Source organism: Tenebrio molitor, chromosome 9 (genome assembly GCF_963966145.1).
Source record: "Tenebrio molitor chromosome 9, icTenMoli1.1, whole genome shotgun sequence".
Taxonomy (NCBI): Eukaryota; Metazoa; Arthropoda; class Insecta; order Coleoptera; family Tenebrionidae; genus Tenebrio; species Tenebrio molitor.
The window spans coordinates 8,950,170-8,973,435 of record NC_091054.1 but is presented as its reverse complement, the minus strand read 5'-3'; the positions used below and the strand labels follow the sequence as shown (position 1 = coordinate 8,973,435).

The 23,266-nt window shown below is 42.2% G+C and overlaps 4 protein-coding genes, 1 long non-coding RNA gene and 1 other non-coding gene across 11 annotated transcripts; 2 read left to right on the top strand and 4 right to left on the bottom strand.

Annotated features, from left to right (window-relative positions):
* Window positions 1-56: 56 nt before the first annotated feature.
* Ssb-c31a (single stranded-binding protein c31A) lies at window positions 57-634 on the top strand. Its single transcript, XM_069057540.1, has 2 exons — window positions 57-233; window positions 296-634. Exons 1-2 carry the CDS (start codon window positions 171-173, stop codon window positions 560-562), a joined length of 330 nt encoding a protein of 109 aa, XP_068913641.1. The 5' UTR covers window positions 57-170; the 3' UTR covers window positions 563-634.
* Window positions 624-7,459, bottom strand: garz (Sec7 domain-containing protein garz). Its single transcript, XM_069057515.1, has 10 exons — window positions 7,065-7,459; window positions 6,791-7,018; window positions 6,002-6,738; window positions 5,391-5,939; window positions 5,015-5,341; window positions 4,756-4,964; window positions 3,732-4,616; window positions 2,605-3,673; window positions 1,275-1,910; window positions 624-1,223 (listed from the first exon to the last, which is right to left on the bottom strand). Exons 1-10 carry the CDS (start codon window positions 7,360-7,362, stop codon window positions 780-782), a joined length of 5,382 nt encoding a protein of 1,793 aa, XP_068913616.1. The 5' UTR covers window positions 7,363-7,459; the 3' UTR covers window positions 624-779.
* LOC138139548 (U6atac minor spliceosomal RNA) lies at window positions 2,305-2,399 on the bottom strand. Its single transcript, XR_011162330.1, has one exon. It is a non-coding gene; the product is annotated as a U6atac minor spliceosomal RNA (small nuclear RNA).
* A 186-nt stretch (window positions 7,460-7,645) lies between the features above and the next one.
* LOC138137915 (ribosome biogenesis protein BMS1 homolog) lies at window positions 7,646-12,035 on the top strand. The gene is made up of 6 exons (XM_069057523.1): window positions 7,646-7,797; window positions 7,849-9,870; window positions 9,974-10,941; window positions 11,055-11,513; window positions 11,565-11,726; window positions 11,775-12,035. Exons 1-6 carry the CDS (start codon window positions 7,734-7,736, stop codon window positions 11,976-11,978), a joined length of 3,879 nt encoding a protein of 1,292 aa, XP_068913624.1. The 5' UTR covers window positions 7,646-7,733; the 3' UTR covers window positions 11,979-12,035.
* A 2,142-nt stretch (window positions 12,036-14,177) lies between these two features.
* On the bottom strand, window positions 14,178-18,975 carry LOC138137919 (scaffold attachment factor B2-like). 6 transcript variants are annotated; one of them, XM_069057527.1, is made up of 4 exons: window positions 18,463-18,975; window positions 18,173-18,409; window positions 14,670-14,921; window positions 14,178-14,619 (listed from the first exon to the last, which is right to left on the bottom strand). In XM_069057527.1, the coding sequence occupies exons 1-4, from the start codon at window positions 18,823-18,825 to the stop codon at window positions 14,215-14,217; spliced, it is 1,257 nt and encodes a 418-aa protein (XP_068913628.1). In that variant the 5' UTR covers window positions 18,826-18,975; the 3' UTR covers window positions 14,178-14,214. The 6 variants fall into 6 exon arrangements, with proteins under 6 accessions (XP_068913628.1, XP_068913633.1, XP_068913634.1 ...); XM_069057532.1 differs by lacking the exons at window positions 18,173-18,409; window positions 18,463-18,975 and adding exons at window positions 17,400-17,517; window positions 17,573-17,857; XM_069057533.1 differs by lacking the exons at window positions 18,173-18,409; window positions 18,463-18,975 and adding exons at window positions 16,909-17,051; window positions 17,117-17,329.
* Window positions 18,976-20,653: 1,678 nt separating this feature from the next.
* On the bottom strand, window positions 20,654-21,509 carry LOC138137927 (uncharacterized). The gene is made up of 3 exons (XR_011161918.1): window positions 21,212-21,509; window positions 20,955-21,153; window positions 20,654-20,880 (listed from the first exon to the last, which is right to left on the bottom strand). It is a non-coding gene; the product is annotated as an uncharacterized lncRNA (long non-coding RNA).
* Between the last annotated feature and the right edge of the window lie 1,757 nt (window positions 21,510-23,266).

Below are 23,266 nucleotides of genomic sequence, written 5' to 3'. Positions count from 1 at the left end.
AAGTATGAATTATTCTCTTTATCTTTTTCCTTTTTTAAAATAATCATTTTAGTGTAGTGGCAGCCCTGGCCAAACGTGAAATCTCGAAGTTGGTAGCAGATTTTAAAATCTGTTTCGTGTAGTTGTTGCGTTCAATTTGTTCGTTAAATCTTGTGTAAAGTGTGTAGAAAATGCCGAAAAACAAGCATTCCAAAAAGGACGACACGTCCGATTCAGATTCAGGTCCCGACGATGTTCGTATTCGTGTTCTCGAGTCGAAAAGCCATAACCTCACTTTCGTAATTTTTTTTCGCAGAGGGGTCCAATCGCTCCAGCCAAGAAAGCGAAGATTCAAAGCAAAGGCAGCGGCGACAATGACGACAATTCGTGGGATCTGGGGAAGAACCGATTCGTCAAATTGACCGAGTTCAAGGGCAAATGGTACGTCAACATCCGCGAGTTCTACAACGCCGATGGGGAGCTGCGCCCTGGCAAGAAAGGGATCATGTTGACCATGGAGCAGTGGCACAAGTTCAAGGAGGTCGTGCCTGAACTCGAAGACGCCATCAAGAGAAACGTGTAAATTGTCTACTGTACTTTTGATTAAGTTATTTTCACATTCGTGTAGTTTGGAAATTAAACAGTTTCATTGCCAGATAGTTATTTTATTAATAGAGATAACAACTGAGTAAAAATATATCTTTGATATAATACGGAGAGGGCGCCACATCGAAACAACAATGGAAAACAATTATATACATAAAATTAGATAAAAATTATACATTTTTCTACTCTAACAATTACACATCGCTTGTTTTTATGTCGCTATTTGTACACGTTGGAATGGTGAAATTGCCCTGTTCGGTTCCGAACAAAATCTCCGACCCCGGCGGTATCACATCCGTCCCGGCGTCGCTACTGAAATAATTCGACGACTGAAAAACGTTGGTATTGTTGTTAGGACTGTCCCCTTCGACTAGATCGTTATTTTTGTTCACGTCCAAGTTGGTCGAATTCTCGTCGACTTCCTTCGGACCTTCCGTTACGTTATTGTAAGGATTGCCCACGTACTCCGAGTAGAGAGACACGGGACCGTTGTACAAAACGGGAAAGGTGTGCGGTGGACTCTTCGAGTACAAATACGGCATCCCCGGCTGGAGGGTGGGCTGGAGAAACGGTGGCGGCGGCGGCGGCACGTTCGTGGCCTGGTTCTGAGCAGCCGGGGCGATGGGAGTCGACACCATCTGGAAAAAATCTCAATTACTCGTCCCACCGGTCGGTAACATCACACGAACCTGTCCCAAGTGCGCAAACAAGTGCGAAGAAACCTGTTGTTGGGTGGAGGGTGGCTGCAAAATAATCGACCTCGTCGCGTTCTCAATATTGTGCTGCACCACCTCCACGTTGGTATTCGCGGGGGCGGGTTGGGCCACCTCGGCGTGCTTCTCCCGGTCCTGGTTGATCTCCCTGAACAGCTCCTCCTTCATTCCTGGCAGGAACATGTTGATCCTGTCCCAAGTGGCCACCCACAGGGGCCCCTTTCCGTCGATCCCGTCGAACACTCTGGCCGAATCCATCACCAAAAGCATGTTTTTCAACGACTCGGGGATGGCTTCGTACAGCAGGTCGCTCTTGTCGGCGTGCATGTACTTGTCGGTGAAGTCCAGGATGATCAACCAAAGATTGGAGAACGTGGGGAGCGACAGTAACGGAGTCAGGTGGTGCAGGAATACCTTTGACAGCACTGTGGCGGCCCTCATGCGCGTCTCTTCCATCGCCACCGGATCTTTGGGGTCGATGTTGGTGAGGAGGTGGGCCAGGAGGGGGAAGAGGACCCGGTGGAAGCACGCCTCCCATTCGGGGCCCGTCAGCGTCTGCAGGTCGTGGACCAGGAGGGCCCTCTGCAGGTACGTGATGGCGCTCATTCGGATCTGCACCAAGGTGTAACGTTTCAGTCGAAAGAGGTGCGCAAGGTTATTAGACATTTTTTTATATCGCTGTTGGCTGTTATTTGCCGCCTCTTATGAATTTGTAAATCTGACATCTCATACATGTCATTATATGTAGTTTTCGTTTTTATTATTATTCAAAGTATTGATTAATACTTTTTTGGCTCGTTGATGCAACAAGAGTTTTTTTTCAAGACTACCTTGTGGACATTAGTAATTGGAACGAATTAAAACTTAAAAAAAAGAACAAAAAAAATAGGTGCAAATTTCACAACCAACTACGATGTAAACAACATTTGAATAACCTTGTATTCGCAATACGTAAGAGTATTATTGTGGTTTGTTATTTTTTTTACAAAATCAAAATTTTGTGGGCAAAAAAATGTGGTTGAGTTGTGCTACATCTCAACCGTATTTGTGTTTCCATCCTTGTCTAGGGGAGTGCTAACCGTCTCTCCTTTCATACTACACGTTGACAATACTTACACGCACCGTATATATAGTTTCGAGCGGTCTACTACTGGTAGTGAGATATAACCTCAAAAATTACTTATCTTCGTTATTAACAATAATTGTATTGTTTATTAATTCTCAATAAATTAAACTTGAGAATAACCGATTCCACACTACACTAGACTTACATATTACATCAATATCTTTTTTTTTTCTTTCTCACCTCTCTCCTGACGTCACAACATAACCTAGCGATGCCCTGGAGCAGCGGACACCACCCCTGCGTCCACAACGACGTCTCTTTAGCCACGGCGCCGCCTTCTTCTGCCCACCACTTGAAAATTTGCGCCGTCCTCGTGTGCAACGTGTGCATCAAATCCAACAACTGTATGGAGATCTGGTGGTAGCCGCTGGGCAGATCCTCCTCTTCGCTGTCCTCGTCGGGACTACTCGTGGGACTCTTCCTGTACGATTCCGCCCCTTTTTGTCTGGTCCTGCGCCCCCTCGACTCACGCATCTTCTTGTGCCTCTTGCTCCCGTGCAAACTGGCTTCGACGAAGGTCCGTATGCAGTGGACGCAGTCGTCGAAATTGTACGGAGTGATGTGGGCGACGTCCCTCACCAAAAAGGCTAAGCTTTCGCAGCACTTGATCAAGCTGCTGGGATCGTGGGGGCCCAAGTTTCTCTCCAGAGCCAAGCTGTACTGACTCGGGGGGACGGTCCTGCCCATGACCGGCTGGATCTCGCCCTCGTTCCCCACGAGAATCCAGCCCCCGGTGTTGGGGCTGCCGGGCGAGACTTGCGGACTGTGCGGCCGGTTCGAGTGTTTGGGGCTTTTGCTCAGCTCCGAATCGGAAGTGTAGCCCCTGTCGATGGAGGATTCTTCGTCGGAAGCCGGCGGACCTTCGCCGTCCGACTTTGTGCTTTGAGTCTCGTCGGCGATGGGTTTAGGGGGTTGCGCCCCCGCCCCCACGCACTCCAACAAGGTGAAGATGATGGTCCAGTCGGTCTCGGTGTGGATATTTTGGGCCGAAGTCTTGAGAAGCTCGTACAAACCGAACGATATTTGCCGCGAAATTCTGCATATCGTGCTACTCTTCAGCAGGAGAAGCATCTGCAGCGACTGGAGGACGATGGGGCTCATGTCTTCGTTGCGCATCAGCCGGATCGCTATTCTCAACAGTCCGATAACGGAGCGCTCTAGGAGGTGCTGATAGTCGAAGACGGAAGCGTTCATCACCAGGGTGTAAATGTGGTCGCGGACGGTTTGCCAAATGGTCATGACGCGGTCTCTGCAACCGTTCAAAATTAACGACTCTAGCGCCACCGGTGGCAAAACAATGTACCCACCTATTCTGGATCACGATTTTTATGAGCAGCTCCAAAAAGAACACCGCCACATTCTCGTTGTAGTTGTAACCTAGACTCTTTTGGACGTCTGGACCACGAGACAATTCCACCAACGCCTTGACTAGTTCTTTCAACGACTCGTCGTGCAAAAACTTCGAATCTGTGATGATCTGCTCAAAGTTGCAGTCTTTGATCGTCTCCTTAGCCACATCTATGTGTTGCTGTTCCTCGATCGTCGGCACTTTAGACAGATTCTCGCTCGACACCATGTACGAATACAACGAACTGAACAAACCGGCGTCTTGTTTCTGCAAATTCTCCACCTCTTCGTACACCAAAACGATTCTTCCGCTACTCTGGATAAAGTCTTCGGCTTCCACGTAAATTTTCGGGAGCAACCCCAAACAATAAAGAGACAAAACAAGATCGAACAAGTTCTTCCAACCCTCTCTGACACTGTCGCCGTGGTGGTGGCACAGATCGGTGACGCATTTCAAGGACAGGCGAGCTTTGATGTTCGCCCCGAAGGATATGGTGCCGTTGTTGGGCCTTTGGATGTTGTGGAAAGTTGTGAATTTTGCGAGGGTTTGAATTAACATGTCGAGGTTTTTGGTCATGCCGAAATGCGAGGATATGAAAGCGCACTTTTGGAAGCCTGTCATGGCTTTTTTGTAGATCGGTTGTTCCTCGGATTTGTCGAAAACGAAAGAGAGAGCGGCCACGATGGGGGCCCAGATGAGGCCAAACAGTTCTTGGTCGAATTGACCACTGTTGACGTGGTAGTAGAGGCCATCTTTGGCGACGCCCTTGCGAAGGAGGACCTTCCAAAGGTAGTTTTCTCGGACGAGACCCGTTTGTTCGGCTGGCATTATTATTTCTTCGTTCCTACACAAAGAAAATTACAAACATGTATAATGCAATCTAGGGATAAGCATTTTTTAAGTTGGCACCAATGTTCCACAAAATGTCACATTGATGTTTTTTGCTTATCACACCATTCCCAACAAATCTAAAGAATAATTACTTTATAGCGTTGTAAATTTCGTCCAACATGTCCTCCTCAAAATCGTTCCCACCGTTCACCCCTTTCAGATTCTTCTTAAATCCCGACAACGTCATCGGAGTTTTTTGCTTCTTGGCATTTTGATTGTGTTGGTCCACATTAAGAATGATCACAGCATATGCTAGGGTGAACGCGGCGTCGGTGTCCACAAAAGGTTCACCGTTGCTTTTCTGCAACAAAGCAACATAACCTCACTTATTTTCCGGTGGAGCCCACTTACGTGCCAATGTTCGGCAAAGTGTTCCATCAGATGCGAAATAATGGGTGCTTCTCCTGGCAACCGGAACGTCTCCAAGTAGCACCTCAACGCCTCGTCTATCCTCGTATCGGTGAAATCGAAAGTTTTCAAAAACGCATCTAGAATCGTTACGTTGCTCCTGTTGCCCAAATACTCTCCTATCATTTTTTTATCGAGAGCGGTGTTCTCCTTGAGGAAGAGCGCGATCTCGTGGGGGTCGAGTTCTGAGCGCAACACTCCGTGTTCTTGTAAAAATTGGATACCCTTCTTCGGTTTGTGGTTGAAATGTTCGGTACCTGTTGGGAGCCACTGAAACAACTCGCATGTAAACATAACCTCACATCTCGCCAAAACTTACTTTTTTAATATTCTTGCGCCCCATCAGCTCTTCCTTGCTCGGGACATGCTCTGAAATCTTCTGTCTTGTACTCTTCCCAATGAAATTATTAATACTCTCAATGGTCTCATTACTTGCGTCCACTTTCGTGACTTCCGTACTCTTTTCTGTTTTCCCTTCGATGCAGTGCTGCTCGATACTCTCTATAACGGTCAACAACGCATCTAGCGACAACATGTGAGTGTGATAGACACCAGACGTCGCCGAGAACGCATTTTTTGCTAGCAATTTGGTCAAGTCCTCATACAGATTTGTGCAGTACATGTTACAGTCATAATTTAAGTAGAGCTCAGTCACTAGACCCGGAATTCGCCACAGTTGCAGAATATTATCCAGAGCTATTTCTTTATATTCGTAAGATACTTTGCCCGAATCTGTTACTATAATATCGATTAGTTTGGTCAAATAAAACTCTAATTGGAACTTTAGGTGAGTCCTGAGAGACTCAAACATCAAAAAACAGACTTGCAGGTCCGCTGCGAATACTGATAACCTCTCGGACGTCAAAAGCTGAAAAAAAAATATAGTCACAATCTGTTTAAAAAAAAAAAAAAAAAAACAAGTAAACCTACAGAAAATAAATTTCGGCACAAATCATCTCGAATGAGAGCCAAGAGGTGTGAATATTTTCCTATACTGTCGGCCCCCACTTCGAACGCTACAGTAAGTAGTGTTAAGCCCAGGTGAATCATGACGTCCGTGTTTTGTTTATCTAGTGGGTTACAAAGGCTGATTAAAAATCGGAACAACTCGCGAACGCATGCCAACCCGTACGGAACCAAAACAACCTCTTCCTGCATCTGCTGAGTGAACCTGATCCCTCTCTGATTAATATAATCTTGACTTTCTTCGCTTTCATTGTTTTCAACAACTTTCTCGCTCTTCTCCTCCTCTTGCGACTCAGGAGCGTGATTTTCTTCTGGGCTTGGTGGCTCCACGTTCACCTGAACGTTGTTTTCGCTAGTTTCGGGAAAACTCGACGGCGACTCGACATTTGCATTTTCGGGAGTACTCTGCGAAATGGACCCCTGCATGTCCACTATATTTCCAGCTGGGGTGAGAGGAGTGGTTGACAGATTTATTCGCGAACTCTGGGGCTTCAGAGTGGTAGATGTGGGTGTCTGCGTTTCCTCGAGGCTTTTCGACAACCTAAACGATTTTTTTCGTTTGGTTCTTGTTTGTTCTATGGCGCCAGGTCTCATTTTAAATTGCTTGACGGCGCACATGTCCTCGGAAAATTGGGGCAAACGCATGAAGACCAACTGGACCATGTCCTTTAAGTAGTGCTCGGCCGTGCGACGCAACAATTCTAAACAAACATTCGTAAAACTTTTTTTTTTTACTTATGTAAGATGACAAACCGTTTAACCGTGTCTCGAAACATATCCTAAAGCATGACAACATAATTTCGCACAGACTCTCGTTGGTTAGAGTGGCTCCCTCTGGGGCCAGCGTTAGCGTTCTCAGGACTTGCAAGATCCTCATCAGGACCACCCCATCTGATGACTGATCAGTGCCCACGAACCGAGCGTGGGTTACCGCGTCGGCGATGCTGTGCACGGTCGTGGGGACGGTACTGTGGGTCGGGTCTGAAACCCCGCGCTTAACCAGCGAAAATTCAGAGAGAGCACTTACCAATCAGTCCGTAAGATAGAAATTTGTTGACAGCTGACAAAGCAAGACTTGTAACTGGGCCGGTGGTTTCTTCCGATCGGATCACTTCCAAAAACGGCGACAAGTAAATACTGGGCTGGACTAGTCGCAAATCGTCTACTTTGTTGAGGATTTCCTTCAATTCTTGGAAGTTTCTCATGAGAGGTTCGTCGTCGTCTTGGTGAGAATGCGACGACCAACGGGCCCCCCGACGCATTGCCGTCATCAAAGTGCACATTTCACCTCGCACCACGAAAATTCCGTTGCCCGGAAGCGACATTTTCGATACTTTTACGAGAATTGAAGAGTTTACAGTGTTTACATCCTTCACACACGTCAACCTTTCCAACACATCAATTTTGACGTTTGACGGCCAGTGCATACACCCACAAAAAATCCCCAAAACTAATTGGAAACAATTTAATTTCAAAAGCACATCAATCTGTTGTGACCATAAACAAACTCGAAAACGCCGAAGTCTCAGTATAACAGTTTTCTGAACTCTCATATAGTTATGACATAACTTGATTAAGTAAATAAAAAATATATATTTAATTACCAGATTTGGCTACGTGTGTTGGTAGCACTGGTAAATAGTACTTAACCTCAAAAACGCACGTGATGAAAACAATTTCTTCAAAGTGAGCGAAGATGGCTGGTGTTCAAGCAGGTGAAGACTCAAGTGACAAAAAGTCACATCGGGAGCGTCATTCAGGTTGTACTTCTCCATTACAATTTTTTTCTGCCTGCTAATTGTCCAAATTAGGTCGCAAAGCCCAAAAGAAGAAAGACAAGAAGAATGCGAATCATTTGGAAGACCTCACCGACAAGCAGCGCAACCCGAAAGCGTTCGCTTTTAATTCAGCTGTTCGAGCCGAACGCAAATTTCGTCGCAAACAAGACATTGACACCAAAAAGCAACACATTCCTCTAGTGGATAGAACCCCAATAGAGCCTCCTCCTATTCTAGTCGCGGTAGTGGGCCCCCCGAAAGTAGGCAAGAGCACCCTGATCAACAACCTAATCAAACTCTTTACCAGGTCACCCCTCGTTGAAATGAAGGGACCAGTTACAATAGTCACAGGCAAAAAACGCCGGATCACGTTTATAGAATGCAACAACGACGTAAACAGCATGATTGATCTGGCAAAGATCGCAGACTTGGTCTTGCTCATGTGCGACGCAAGTTTCGGTTTTGAAATGGAGGTGTTTGAGTTTTTAAATATATGCCAAGTGCACGGCATGCCCAAAATCATGGGGATATTGACCCACTTGGACATGATAAAAAACGCAAAAACCCTAAAAAATACGAAGAAAACCTTGAAACATCGATTTTGGACGGAAGTGTATCCAGGCGCAAAACTTTTTTACCTCTCTGGAATAATCCACGAGGAGTATCTAAGAAACGAAATACGCAATTTGGGGCGTTTCATTTCCGTGATGAAGTTCCGCCCGTTGACGTGGAGGACCACCCACGGATATCTATTGGGCGATCGCTACGAAGATCTGACCAATCAGGAACTAATCCGCAAAAACCCGAAATGCGATCGTAGCATTTCGTTGTACGGTTACGTGAGGGGCGTGCCCATAAAAAAAGACAGTTCTTTACACGTCGCAGGTTTGGGTGACGTTAGAATCCAGGACATCTCGTTTTTGCCCGATCCTTGCCCTTTACCCGAACAAATAAAAAAGAGAGCTTTAATCGAGAAGGAGAAGTTGATTTATGCCCCCTTTTCTGGAGTGGGAGGGATCGTGTACGACAAAGATGCCGTGTATGTTGAACTGGGGGGTTCCCACAGTCACAATCGCAAAAATGAAGACGAATCAGACAACATCGTTACCAACTTGATCGACACCAAAAAGACTCTCGATGTGAAAATGGCACATTCCAAGATGCGGATCTTCAGTGAAGGTCAAGAACTTACGGCCAAAGATTTTGAAGAAAGCGACGACGAGAGCGAAGATGAAGAGAAAGAATTGTACGAAAAGAAGGACGGGGAAAGTAAGAAAGAGGATGAAGCATTGGAAGGAGAATTGGCGGAGTTGAGGGGGCAATTTGGGAGGTTCAAAGAAGAGACGGTTGAAGATTCTGGGCGGATCAGAAGGAAGGTTATCTTCGAAACTGGAGATGAAGAATTTTCGAAAATACTAAGTGACGACGAAGAAAAGGATGAAGAGTGCGCCGATTCGGGAGAGGACGATGTTATAGGACAGGCAGGACATGAAGAATCTGAAGATGAAGAACAAGAGAAACTGTTGGAACAAGAACAAGGGATTGCGTCAAAGGAAAGTAAAGACGGTGGCGTTCATTCCAAGATTAGTGATATATTGAAGAAACTTGAAGAAAAGAAGCAGAAACAGGATGAACAAAGCGAAGAATCTTCAGATGATGAAGAGGTGCCTGCAGAATCAACTAGACGAAAAAAGAAGTCTGAGATAACGCAAAACGAAGAAATAGATGCTGCAGTTTCGAAAAAAATTGATAAAAAGAAGAAACACAAACAAGATTTGAATGAAAAACGCGAAGAATCTATTGAAGAGTTAGAAGAGACCGGAAGTCTATTCGGTGACAGTAGTGGCAAAGAAGACGAAGAAGAATTGGGGAGTGATGAAGAAAAATCAGAAAGTGAAGACGAACTATCAGAAAATGAAGACGATTTGAATGAAGATTCTGAGGAAGAAATGGAAGATGATGGCGTTAAGTGGAAGGAAAATCTGGCAGAAAAAGCTCAGAACGCGTTTCTAGATAGACAGAACACGACACAAAATCTAATGAAGCTAGTTTATGGTAAGGATAATTCAATGTGAAGGTGGCGCTACTGTAGTGTCACAATCTGCGTGTGCGGTTTGGGTTAGGCGATCCCATTGTTTACTTTGTTTTTATTTTGAAGGCGTCTTTGATGTCAAAAATCAATTGGAGCATGATGACGAACAAGCCGACGACGAAGAAGAAAAAGAGGAAGATAACATCGGCGGCCTCTTCAAGAAAGTGTCGCTGGCGCAACAGAAACTGAAATTGGCCAAAGACACGATGGACCTGACGGAAACGTCCCTGATGTTGCCGTGGAACGCCCCCACGAAGGACTGGCTCGAGGAACAGAACAAGATCGCGATCAGCAACTGTTTCGTTACCGGAAAGTGGAAAGACTCGGAAGACGCCAGCGAACTGCTGAAACTAGACGACGCCGACGATTTGAGCGACGTAGAGTCAGAAGTGTTCGGCGATTTCGAAGATCTCGAAACTGGAGAAAAACACATCACCCAAAAACGGAAAAGGACTGAAGGAGAGAAGGACGAAGAAGCGGACAGGCAGGCCCTGGCCGAGAAAAAGAGGAAACTGAAGGAGAAGTTCGACGCAGAGTACGACAACTCTGAGAAGAACTCCTACTACGACGATCTCAAGCAGAGTGCGGAAAGACAAGCGCAGCTCAACAAGACCGTGTTTGAGAACATGGCGGACGACGTGCGCGTTCAGATTGAAGGGTTTAGGCCGGGGATGTACGTCAGGATAGAGGTGCAAAATGTCCCCGCGGAGTTCGTGACGAATTTCGATCCGACCTATCCGATTTTGGTGGGGGCGCTGAACATGGGCGAAGAAAACATAGGTTACGTCAACGTCAAGATTAAGAAGCACAGGTGGTACAGTAAGATTCTGAAGACCGGCGATCCCCTCGTCATGTCTCTAGGGTGGAGGCGCTTCCAAACGCTCCCTATCTACTCGAAACTGGAAGACGACATGAAATTCAGATACCTCAAGTACACCCCCCAACACCTGGCGTGTAACGCGCACTTTTGGGGGCCCATCACGCCGCAAGGATCTGGGTTTCTGGCGTTGCAATCGGTGGAAACGAATCCCGAGGCAAGTTGAAATTTTGACGTATGACAGCGTTCGAGTTACGCACACGGCCGTGCGGTGGCGCGGCTGAAATAGCCCGAAATTTAAAAATAATCTTGTTTTAAATTTTTCTTCAGATTTTGAAAAAGCAAGGATTTCGTATTGCCGCGACAGGCGTGGTCCAGGAACTGGACAAGTCCACACAAATAATGAAGAAGTTGAAACTGGTAGGTCAGCCGATGAAGATCTACAAGAAGACGGCCTTCATCAAAGGGATGTTCAATAGCGCTCTTGAAGTGGCCAAGTTCGAGGGTGCGCGGATCAAGACGGTTTCGGGGATTCGAGGTCAGATCAAGAAAGCCGCGCGTAAACCGGAAGGATGCTTTAGGGCCACTTTCGAGGACAAAATCCTGCTCAGCGATATCGTTTTCTGTCGGACTTGGTACAAAGTAGACGTTCCCGAATTTTACAATCCCGTCACTACACTATTGCTACCTCACGACAAGAAGAATTCGTGGAAGGGAGTCAGGACTACCGGAGAAATCAAAAGAGAGAAAGGAATCAGGAACGAGGCAAACCTGGATAGTTTGTACACGGTAATCATGATTTGTGGAGTTTTTTTATTGTTTTAACGTGAAAATGTTTAGCCCATCGTGCGACAACCCAAGCCGCTTAAACCGCTGGTCATTCCGAGCAAATTACAGGAGGCTTTGCCCTATAGAGACAAACCGAATTACGGAGTCAAATCAAAAGACAAGAAGAAGGGCATAGACAGGGTTGCGGTTATCAGAGAACCCCACGAACAGAAGGTCAGTATGGTGATTCGGTGCTTTTAGGGTGTTAATGGTTTATTTCAGGTGTCACACATGATGAAAATGATCAAAGCCAATTACGAACACAAGCAAGAGAAGCTCAAGATGGAAACGCAAGAGAGGGTGAAGAAGCACAGGGAGATGGTCGAAGCGCGACAAGCACAAAAAGATAAGAAGTTGAAGCAGAAGAAGAAAGAGGTGTTCAGGATGCGCAGTAAAGCGCAGAACAGTCAAAAAAATAAAAGTTGAGACAAGTGGTAAGAATGTTATTGTTAATTTATGGAAATTAAAAGATTTTGTACAGAATTTTGTTTCTTCATTGATTGGTTGTCTATACCTAGGGTCCTTACCAGTCCACTTCCAAGCATAAGTTTTCCAAAATCATGTGGTGTAAGTTGTGTCAAAAACGTCAAATGAAATCGTGTAAACATCAAATTCGAGGTATTTTTTTACGTTGATGTTTAATCGTCTACGACAGTAACTCTCGAACATGCAAAAATTGGTTGCGCCAAACATATAAAACAGAAGGTTCTAGAAAGTAAATCCACCCACCTTACAATTATCTGCAGTTCATTATACGTTTCTAACACGACCTGGGCCCCATTCCACCAACATTTTTTGAAACTTTGCACTTTGCGCTTTTCACTTTGCCGATATTGAAAAGTGCAAACCTTTTACGTTCCACCAATATTCTTAACCACTATGCAAAAAAGTGTAAATTTTTATGTATTTGCAAAGCCAATTTACTTTTCCTTTGCAAAATATATTGTTGTTGTTGGAACGCAAAGTTGTTTGGCAAAGTGTAAAGTGCATAGTATAAAGCTGCAAAGTCGTTGGTGGAATAGGGCCCAGCTATATTGTAACCGGCCTGTTCATTTCATTAAAAATGAAAATGTTTCCGAAAAAGAGCCAATTTCTGCTGATAAGGGCGCCACAAAACGGGGGCCTCGCGATCAGTACGCAATAGCTACATATAATATAACAAAGTACAATAACACAAAAACAACAAACAATAAGGGAAAAATTCACGGAGTTTTTTGACTTCAAGTTCAAAATGTCATTTGAACAAGAAAAATTCTCCTGATAAAAACTTAAAATGAATAATATCCCCAAGAAGCTAGCGCTCTGCGGGGATCACTCAAAATACACTTTTTGTAATTTGCCTCCATTTTGATTCTCTAATAGAGATATTAACGAACGCGACGTCATCATCTGGGATGTCCTTATAGCCATTATTTCACGGAACATTTTACGAAAATTTTTAGGTTGGCATAGCTTGATCCGTCATGCGTGTCAGTTTAAATTACAAAATGTGCAAAGAATTATTTATCAGGATTTATCAGGCAACAAATTCGCGACCGTATTTTTGCCAATTTCACGTATTTCAGCGGGCCTACATGAAAGATTATCTTCCATATTCGTGTTTTGTGACAGAATTTGGATAAAACAAAAGGCGACTTTGAAGACTTGATCAAATTTTCACTTTTAAAATTAAGACATGACCAACCGCCACAAAAATCCCTAAATCGAGGAAAGTAACCATTTTTGTTTAAAAACTACTTAAAAAGGGCAAATTACAAAAAATAGTATAAAAACTGTTTTCATAAGACCTTGAAGCAATCATTCTTTAAAATAACTCGTGGCTATAGTCCAATTTTTACCATTTTGAGGTGACGTCACGATTTCCTTCCTCGCTTTCTCTTTATTGAAACGACAGAAACAGAAAAAAACAACAGAAAAGGCACGTTTATTTATTGATGGTCACTTTGAGGTTATTTTATGCTCCTGTCAATTTGACAATTTTTAATTTCTTTCACTTATTACATTGATTACAAACATAACCTTTCGAAGCAATTGTCAACAAATTTGACACATTTATAGTTATTTATGATCAATTCAAATTTGTTTCAGATCCTAGCTCAAACATACGTAAAGTTACTAGATAATGACGTCATCGGAAAAGGGTAAAAATTGAACTATACGCCACTCGTTTTTTAATCTTAAACTTAAATTCGTGCTTCAATACTGGTCTTATGAAACTTGTTTTTTAATATACTATTGAACAGGCCGGTTATAATACAGCAGGTCGTGGTTTCTAACAACGTAGTGTTTGCCAATTGGCCACCTACAACAACTAGTGTGTCCGTACTATTTACGAAAACCGATTAGATTTTCTATTTTTTCAATGATAACTAATGTCCTGCACAAGATACTCTTGAAAAACATTCTTGTACTGTTTCAGAACATCGCAATTTACACGTTAAAAAATGATATACAACAATGAAAACTGCAGTAACATGTGAGACCTCAAATGTCAAATTGACTGCAAATAAATCACAGCCAACTCGGTCATTTGAATTGATTTACAATTATCTGTTGACAGTTGACAGTCGTCTACACCACAGGTCTACACTTTGTGAGTGTGAAGAAGGTAAGAAAGAATTTGACCACGATATAAAAATATTTATTATAACACTATACACAATCACTTCTTTGTTAGCGCTTTATGCAACACTTTATGTATCTCGAGAATGGTGTCCTGCCGTATTCTCTCATCCGCAATCTTTTTCAATTCCGCCGCCACAAACTCCCCGAACACGTCGTTCTCATCCTTGCTCGCCCTATCGCTCCCCGAAAACGACTCCCGCGTGTCCTCGTCCTCTCTAAACTTCTTCGTCGGCGGGGAATCCCCTTCCTCTTTCACCGAAACCCTCGACGAAGACTCCAACGGATCCTCTCCGGCCCCATTCTCCCACAACTCGTGCCCCTCCGTGGTGCTCTCGGGCTCGAAAATATCCTGATCGTACGCATTGTCTTCCACTTTCACGTCCGCCAGACACGCGTGCTCGCCCACAAAGTCCATTTTTTTGAAGTACCACAAGTGGGGCTCCTGCAACGGCAAAAATGCAAGGCGGGCTGCGACCACATCTTCTCACTTACTTCAGCCCCGGTGGGTTCTTCGAGCTGGCGTCGCGCGGCTTGCATGTACTTGATGACGAGGTTGTTCCACTGGGACACCACGTCCACCGCGGTGACTCCAGGACGGACGAACTGCAAGGCTTGCACGACGTGGCTCAGGCATTGGTTTCTTAAGTCGACGTTCTCGCGGTCCTTGTGACTGTTGCTGTACAACACTGGATATGTTTTGTACTGGGCGATCAGAGCTTCCACTTGAGTTATTGTCCAGCGGTTCTACAAACAAAACAAATTTCACTTTTCCCCTCATTTTGTCGCAAATAAAAAATATAATCAACACTTCACGAGTTCCGAGTCAAATTATTTTAAGTTGTAAATGACTACATACGATCTACAGTATATTGTTGTGGGATCATGGGGCAGAAAGGGTCACAGCACTAACGAAAAATCTTGTTTCAATAAATAACCGTGTTAATTATATTTTTTATTCCGTAAATATGTACAAATCACAAAGTAACAATATTGTTGTATCTTGCTGTAGCACACTTTATTTCTACTAGCTGTTGTCACGGCTTCGCCTGGGTAAAGATAATAGACATATAGATAGAGCAGTTAGAAATTTACCTGGACGGAGCCAGGACCACCGCTATCATTACTTAATCAGAGAGATTAAAAATAATGCGTTTGCTACCACCGTCATGAAAGGGCTTCTCTGTAAACCACAATTTCTGTTGTTTGCCCGTTGCAACTGGCGACACCTCGCCACGTTGAAGCGCTCGTTTATCTCGTTTGGCCCCCTCCGAGCCATCTTTTCCGAAAGTCGACGTTCAGCAACGCGAATTCTCATTCTCGCGAGGCGTCGTTCTCTCTGTTGGGGCGTCTCGTTCTGGAGCTTGTACGCGACGCGCTCTCGCATCTTGGCTAGCCGGCGCTCTCTCTGTTCGGGGGTTTCGTTCTGGCGGGCGTGAGCGGCGCGCTCTCTCATCCTAGCGAGGCGCCGCTCCCTCTCTGGCGAAGTCTCGCGCTCGCGTCGGACGGAACTGCGGATTCTCATTCGAGACAAGCGCATCTCCCTCTGTTGGGGTGACTCGCGCTCGTGTCTCACGGCCCCTCGCTGCTGCTGTTGAAAGAGGCGCAGTTGGCGCTGCTCGATTGTTTCGTTTTGACGGGCCAAGCGACTTCGCCTTGCGCCCGGAGTTAAGCGGCCGAGTGAACTTCTCTTTCGTCTTGGCATTTTTAAACTAAAAAGAAAATGGGGTCAATGAACAAAATAAGTAGGTGGTCGGGGATCGCCACAGAAAGGAGAAGGATACATATGTAAAGAATATTAGAATAATAGAAATATTTACTAAAATCATAAAATGTATGTTTTGTTTCTTCAAATTCGGCGTTGGGCATATCTGGTAAACTTTTTCATTTGTTACAATTTGAATAGTCTGAAAAAATATAAATTGTCTTTTTGCTCACTTCTCCTTTCAAAAAAAAAAAATCGTTGATCAGCAAATCTTTTTGGATAATGATTGAAAACGTGATTGAAAAGCATTAATCCCTTACCGAAATAACATCAATATCAATATTAGCTGACTCTCAAAAACCATATAATGTATCAATTTTTAATTATACTGTTCCCAGTATTACAATTTTGGAAAGCTCTAAAAAAGTTCTCGCGTATTTTTTGTCTGAAAACTATCAGTGTAAAACTAACTAAATAAACAACTTCCGACTTTTTTTGAGAAAATCGTTATTAAAATCACTTACCTGTGTTTAGCACCCACTTTCTACATTGGTTTGGGTCTGCAGGAAAATAAAACACTTTCAGACCTGGACGATTTTTTGAAGTTTTTCCACAACCGCTGTATTGACACTTGCGGCCACTCATGATGCAAAATGAAATTAAAAACCGAAACTCGGAACCACGACGAAACTCTTTTTATCACATTTTTACATCACTCTACCCAAAAGCTGACAGAAAATATAATTTAAAGTTATCTCCTTATTCAACAATACTACATAATCTGACGTGTTATCTTGCAAACAAATGTTACGTCTTAGCTTGTTGCAGCTTTTTCAAAGAACACAAATGAAACAAGTTCTTAATCTTATTGGGTAACACCGACGGCACGCGCTGATGTAAATACACCATTTAAAATATTTTTCCTCAAATAGATTTTTACAACAATATAAACAAGAATTTGGGCAGCGACTCTTAAACTGTTTCGAGTTCGTGACGCTTGCATTGACAATTTGAGACGAGACAATTTACCAGGAATATAGACGGAAAAGCTGACCGTTTCAGAAGCTTTCTGTTACTATGAACGGCTTTAAAATCCTTGTCACGGAAGTGTCTTTCGCACACGAGGAGGTCACCCCAAATACTCGACTTCCTCCTCCTGAAACTGACACCACCTAAAATCAATCCGGGGTTGTTGACTTCAACGCGACACTCGGTGGCGCCGCCACGCGATACCAACCTGAGAAATTTTCCAGTATGTCTAACCACAATCGTCGCCGACTCGCCTCGCTCGGTATCTCAAAAAAAGACCGTTTCGAACCGTTGTCACGATTCACCCGACAGTAAGTCACGCAACAGTTTCTCATCGCATTAATTATTTTCGGACACAGCTGCGACACGACGCAAAACTGACACTATAGTGACAGCCTCAGCGTCCGTACTTCCGCCGGCAGAGGTCGCCGCTTGACGACTTCGCGCGGTAGGTCAAACGCACAAAGTTTAGGCAAAAACACCACACCTACCTGCACCAGGGCATGATTTTGGTGGCGATCATTGAAACTCTTAACTTCCAGAGCTTCCCCGCTCGAAGACGCTCTCAGTTTAATGAAAGCCGGACAGGGTGCCTCGAGTCTGTATGTTCTAAAAGGAATCTGTTTGAACACTGGGACGATCACCGAATCACACATATTTGTACATGGACTTTCGCAAACCTTTGCTCCGCGATTTGAATTTCTCCCCTCCGTAGATGCACGAGTAGCTGATCTCGTAGTAGATCAGTTCGCGTCTGATATGGCGCTTGATGTTGGGCGTAGACGAGATCTTTCTGCTGGATCTTTTCCAGAACTTTTGCCGGTGGTGTTTCTCGTATTGGGCCACGAACGCACAAAGGGCGTCGTACGATGGGAAGGACTGTCCCACGAACAAGGGCGGAGGCGCTTCCATCGTTTGATAACTCAACTCGGAACTACTGTTTCTGTTATTGCACGTTATAACGTGAGAATAATGGATGTCAAGTGTATGACGTCATCGCGGGAGAATCGTGACGTCACAGGCCGCGTTCGATAGCCGCGACTTAATACGAATTTTCAAATTTTCATCACGAACATCTTAAACTTTATCAACTATCAACCCTTGATTCAATTGCAGAATCAAGCCGCCATTTTATGTACTATCAAATTGACAAAAATCTAACCTTAAAATCTTCAACTGGCGACATTTTTTCACATTAGTAAAATTACACCAATAATAATAATAACCATTACTTGAAAATACTAGTTTTTCACCGCTTACTTACGTGACACAAAGATGCTGTCTGCAGCTCTTCCGACGTATGTGACAAAATAAAATTAATGGTGTTTAGTATCTCATTATTCTCATTGTTGTGTTTAAATCCGCATTGTTTGTTTGTAATGGTTTGCAAAGTTGACTCAACAGAAAAATGTACATTTCTTCCCTTTTTACCGCTACTCGTTGTTATTCCTTGTTGCAACAAATTCTGACAATCACGTGTTTCTATTACAAAAACATGTTTCTGAAAAGAAAGTATCAAAAGTGACAGGCAACTTTCCCCCAACAAGTTAGTACGTTTAACTGTTCCACAACTTCACACGGGAGAGGATCAGGGAATGCCTCCAGTAGTTCCTCTTTGACAAAATGCTTGCTGCAGATGTATTTATTTTTATTGACGTCGTGTCTGATTTCATGAAAGCGGACGTCAATTCGTCCACATTTTTCCAACCATCTTTGACATTTACTGCAGTGGTCACACCGTGCGGTATGTTGTGGGGTCAAATTTGTTATAAATTTTCTGACATTCAAACATGCCTTGGGGAACGGAGTAAATGTGTACGCCGAAGAATCTGCCTTTCCCGGAACATTTTTACATAAGCCGAAAATGCAGTATTTTCGAGAAAATTTACTTGAAGATTTAGAATTGTCTGTTGACATTTGCGCTCAAAGTAATTCCAACCGACACGACGGACTACTTTTACTTATTTGTCAAAATTTAAATCAACTGTTGTCATTTCTATTTTATTAAAAGAATAGAGCCGTAACACGTCTGGAAGTGTTTGCTTGACAAGTAAATTCTAAAATGATACGACAAACCCAAATATGTAGTTTAAAATTTGGCGTAAGTTGGGGAGAATAATTATCGTCCGAATACATTTTTCCATTTCCGGTATCAACTTGAAATTAGAACTGACACTGATCAGCTAATAGGATTTATTTACTAATTAATTACACAATTTTGACATTATTCTTTTCTGTGCTGGCGTCATTATTCGATACGTGTTACTTTTATTTAGGTGTTTATTTGTTTGGAAAGGGCATGTCTAGCTACAATATCTCCCAGTAATTCAAATAGTCGTCAAATTAAGACCGACCGGTAAACATCAAATTATAAAAAGTGTATCGACGTGACCAATCCCTGATTCTATCTAAAGTCTAAACAAAAATTAGTCTCCGCCCATGTACTTGTAGCTTGTCCACTTGTCTAGGCCGACTTATTCGAGCGTCGTGTATTTATTTATTAATCACATGTCACATGCAGCACAACTGCGATCAAGAATTCAAGATTTGTTCTTAATTTTCATCATAAAATTTTCAGTTGTCATTACAAAATTTATTAAATATGACAGAAACTCAGACCTTCAACTGTTGATTCAATTGCAGAATTAAGCCACCATTATCTACTACTGTGAAATTAGCAAAAAGTAACCTCAAAATCACTAATTCGCTACTTTTGTCACATGATAAAGTTGCACCAATAATAAAAATACTTGAAAATACAAGGTTTTCGCTTTTCGCCATTTGCTCATGTGTTACGTACAGTTGCGGCCGTTGAAAACTCAGACACTTTGACAACGCCAAACTTTTAGCTTTGTAAATGGTATTGAAAGTGACGTTTCTCAAAATGTCACTCAAACATTATCCACATTAATTTCTCTCGCAATGGCTCTTATACTCACACCGTCCCTCAGTCAAACACATTTTTGCAAATCAGATAATTGCGGCATTTCAAAAGTTACGCGCGATTTTGACCTAATATGTCAAATACTCACTGACTTTATAATCCTTGATGAAAATCCTGTTTACGCTAATCAAATTTCGGAATTTATACAGAGTGTTTAAATCTTTCCTGTCTGAGATTTCAACGGCCGCAACTGTACCACAAAGATGCAGTCTGCACTCTGCAGCGTTACGTCGCATGTGACCAAATGAAATTAATGTTACTAGATGGTTCAAAATGATTGTGGTTAAGTATGGCAACTATGTACGAAAATTTATGTGTAGATGGGGTAGAGTTGACATTCCATTTATATCACTACACGTTGACTTGACAATTTTTAAAATTGCACGACTATGAACAGCCAAAGAAATGTCAACTTTTCAAACCCACACAGTTGCCACATAAATTTTCGTACATAGTTGCCAACTTATTGACAATCATTTTGAATCACCCAATATTTGACGTCTCAGTGTTATGTTTGAATCCCCATTTTCTATTTGTAATACTTTGTAATATTGGCCCAACAAAAAACTGAACATTTCACTCGCTTTTACCGCCACTCGTTATTAATTTTTGCAACAAATTCCGACGATCATCTGTTTCTACTATAGAAACCTGAGTCTTGTCAGATTCAACGAATGACAGCTATAACTTGAAAGTTTTCGGTAGATTTCGTAAAAAAAATGTCAGGTTTTTTTTCTGCAAGTATTTCGAATAGTGTACTAGTTATTTGTACAACTAGTTATGAAATTTGCAAAAAAGTGCCACTTTCATTACGATATGTAAAAAGTTAATTGTTTCACGCAATTAATGAACTCAGTTCTCAATTAAAAGTGGCATTAATGATTTGCTGTCCATATTTATAACCTCAAGTTTCGTATTTTCTCAAGGGATTTACGCATTTTCACTTTTCAGTTCAACAATTAAATAATATCCCCTAGGTGTGTTGGTAATAAGGAGGTTACCAACCAAGAAGGTTGGTACCTACGTCGCTAAAATTCAATATTCAATACGGCCAGCGGCCAGCCGCCCACCCCGTCACCCGGTCTATCTGACACTGACTAACCTGTCGGAGAAAACTTGAAAGTCCTGGAAAAACTGTTGGCACAGCATGTTTGTAAAGTTTGGTGACATTTACATAAGTTTTGTCAAAACAATCTTCTGTGAAATGAATCGAACACAATACACTTCTTTTACTTGGCATCCAATCTTTGCGCCTTACAGCTTGAATCCAACTGTTCCGTACTTGAACATTTTTGGGAAATCTGCGAAAATGACAGTCAAGTCTCAAGTCAGTGTTGCTTTATTAACAAGTGTTCTCACTGGTGAAAGCTGATTTTATGTTTATTAGTCTTTTTGCGTGATTTACTGTCTGTTCGATTAGAACAACCGATTGCGCTGCAACAAACCATTGCTAAAGTAATAAATACCACACTTAACCTATCTTTTATAACACTGTACCGACCGAGTGTTAAATGTTAAATTCGGCAATCATTCCAGAAGACACTATCCTTACTTTTACTAAGTACCTACTATAAAATAGTAACAACATAAAACAAATCAACACACAACAACAACAACAAATAAACACATATACACACGCACACACTGGGTGTTCTATGGGCGTACCAAAATGGCGACTGGACGACCTTGCGCATAAAATCGCCTTCAGTCTAGAGTTTCTCGCTACTTTGCTAATCGCCATGGCATTTTGTTATTTTTGTTCTGTGTGGTAAAACATACTTAGGTACTTATTCTGCCCCATAAAATAATACTAACTTCTATGCTTAACTGCTTACATAAATAATGCAACCAAAAAACATTAATAATTTAAAATAACAGGAAAAAAATTAAAACGTAATACCGAGCGATCATTTAAAAAATAAATCGAGTTTGCTTTGGAGCCTATGCTATAGCATGGGTTGCCATAGGTAACACGCCGACTCGATTTATTTTTTAATTGATCGCACCGTACCTATTAGTGTTGGATTTCGCAGTCTTCTCAGCAAAAATCTCCACAACTGGAATTAAATGTTGACCGAAACAACCAAAATGACTGAAAGATGGAGAAAACCCTTTTTTGTCGGAATAAATGTAATTTGACGTAGACGTTGAAAATTTGATTTACGCTGGACTATTTAGGAAAATACACATGACACGAAACAGCACACCAAAGCAAGTTTACGCTCTCTCTGTATACTTCTCTTTCTTTATGCATTTGACCATCCTTGTTTATTACTTTTAGCGTCACTATTGAACACGTATTACTTTTATTTGGTTTATTATTTAATAATTGCCAAAGATTCGAAAAGAAAAATTGTCTGGCAGTAGTTCAAATCAACACCTTCCCGTAAACCGTAAATAATAAAAAGTGCATAACACGTGACCAACCTCTCATTCTCTCTGTATGACAATTAGTCTCCGCCCTATATACTCTTTTATCTATGTACAGTGTGGAAACAGAATTTCGAGCAACATTTTTCTTTCACTTCAACAAAATCTCTGTAAACCACCTTTTACTTGACTGACATTCAAAAATTATTTACACAGTATGACCAAATCATCGCTTTGACCTACTGGCTACTCGTTATTATGTCACAAGTCACAATTTTTCAATGCAATTATGTATGTAAAGTCCATTCAAAAATCAAAAAACCACCAACGTCGCATTTTCCTCGATAATTACTATCGGCAACGCTGTCTAGTGTAAAATTTGGTGTGAATTGTAATTTTTAGGTTAAGTGTCAAATTACTCAAATTTATCGGGAGTTCGTGTGAATTCTGTTCTGGGCATACTTACGTAAAAATAATAAGAACTAATAAATAAATGAAACCTGCTGAGCAATAATAAAACAATTTGAACGAAATTCAAAGCAATTGAATTTTATTTTGAATCAAATAAATGTCACAATTTATAGTTACCAACATAGTATGAAAAAATAACTACCTAGAGTTTTTTAAATTTTACCAACTTAAAGCAACAGGTGGTGGTTTTTTGATTTTTGAATGGACTTTAAGTCAAATAGACAAAAACATGACAGGAGTAAAAAATGAGGTTATTTACGTAAATGCTGTTTTAGAATTTATGTTATGACTACTATACTATACTACCCGAAATTTTATTTCCGCAACTGTAATTCCAGGTTGTGTAAAATGCTTTATTATTTAAAATTAAAATATATCAACATACACTTCTCACGAAAGAATTCCGTTATTGCCTATACATATTTGGGTTACTCGACAATCGACATGCATTTTCAAAAATCTCTTCTTCTAAGGTATGTGATATTAGCGTGGCGATAGTCATCGTAGCTTAGCAATAAATTTGTGACGTACTGAATTCTTTCTTGAAATTAAGTTTATATCACAGTCTCTATT

What these genes read in the sequence shown, in the direction of transcription:
- Ssb-c31a (XM_069057540.1), top strand. Translation starts at nt 171, where the DNA reads ATGCCGAAAAACAAGCATTCCAAAAAGGACGACACGTCCGATTCAGAT. An exon ending in CAGATTCAGGTCCCGACGAT is followed by an intron (nt 234 to 295) that starts GTTCGTATTCGT and finishes TTTTTTTCGCAG; the next exon opens with AGGGGTCCAATCGCTCCAGC.
- garz (XM_069057515.1), bottom strand. Translation starts at nt 7,362, where the DNA reads ATGTCGCTTCCGGGCAACGGAATTTTCGTGGTGCGAGGTGAAATGTGC. An exon ending in AAAATCGTGATCCAGAATAG is followed by an intron (nt 3,674 to 3,731) that starts GTGGGTACATTG and finishes GAACGGTTGCAG; the next exon opens with AGACCGCGTCATGACCATTT. An exon ending in TGTTTGCGCACTTGGGACAG is followed by an intron (nt 1,224 to 1,274) that starts GTTCGTGTGATG and finishes GATTTTTTCCAG; the next exon opens with ATGGTGTCGACTCCCATCGC.
- LOC138137915 (XM_069057523.1), top strand. Translation starts at nt 7,734, where the DNA reads ATGGCTGGTGTTCAAGCAGGTGAAGACTCAAGTGACAAAAAGTCACAT. An exon ending in ACCTGGATAGTTTGTACACG is followed by an intron (nt 11,514 to 11,564) that starts GTAATCATGATT and finishes GAAAATGTTTAG; the next exon opens with CCCATCGTGCGACAACCCAA. An exon ending in GAGAACCCCACGAACAGAAG is followed by an intron (nt 11,727 to 11,774) that starts GTCAGTATGGTG and finishes GGTTTATTTCAG; the next exon opens with GTGTCACACATGATGAAAAT.
- LOC138137919 (XM_069057527.1), bottom strand. Translation starts at nt 18,825, where the DNA reads ATGTCAACAGACAATTCTAAATCTTCAAGTAAATTTTCTCGAAAATAC. An exon ending in AGACAGCATCTTTGTGTCAC is followed by an intron (nt 14,922 to 18,172) that starts GTAAGTAAGCGG and finishes TTTTGTTTGTAG; the next exon opens with AACCGCTGGACAATAACTCA. An exon ending in AAGAACCCACCGGGGCTGAA is followed by an intron (nt 14,620 to 14,669) that starts GTAAGTGAGAAG and finishes TTGCCGTTGCAG; the next exon opens with GAGCCCCACTTGTGGTACTT.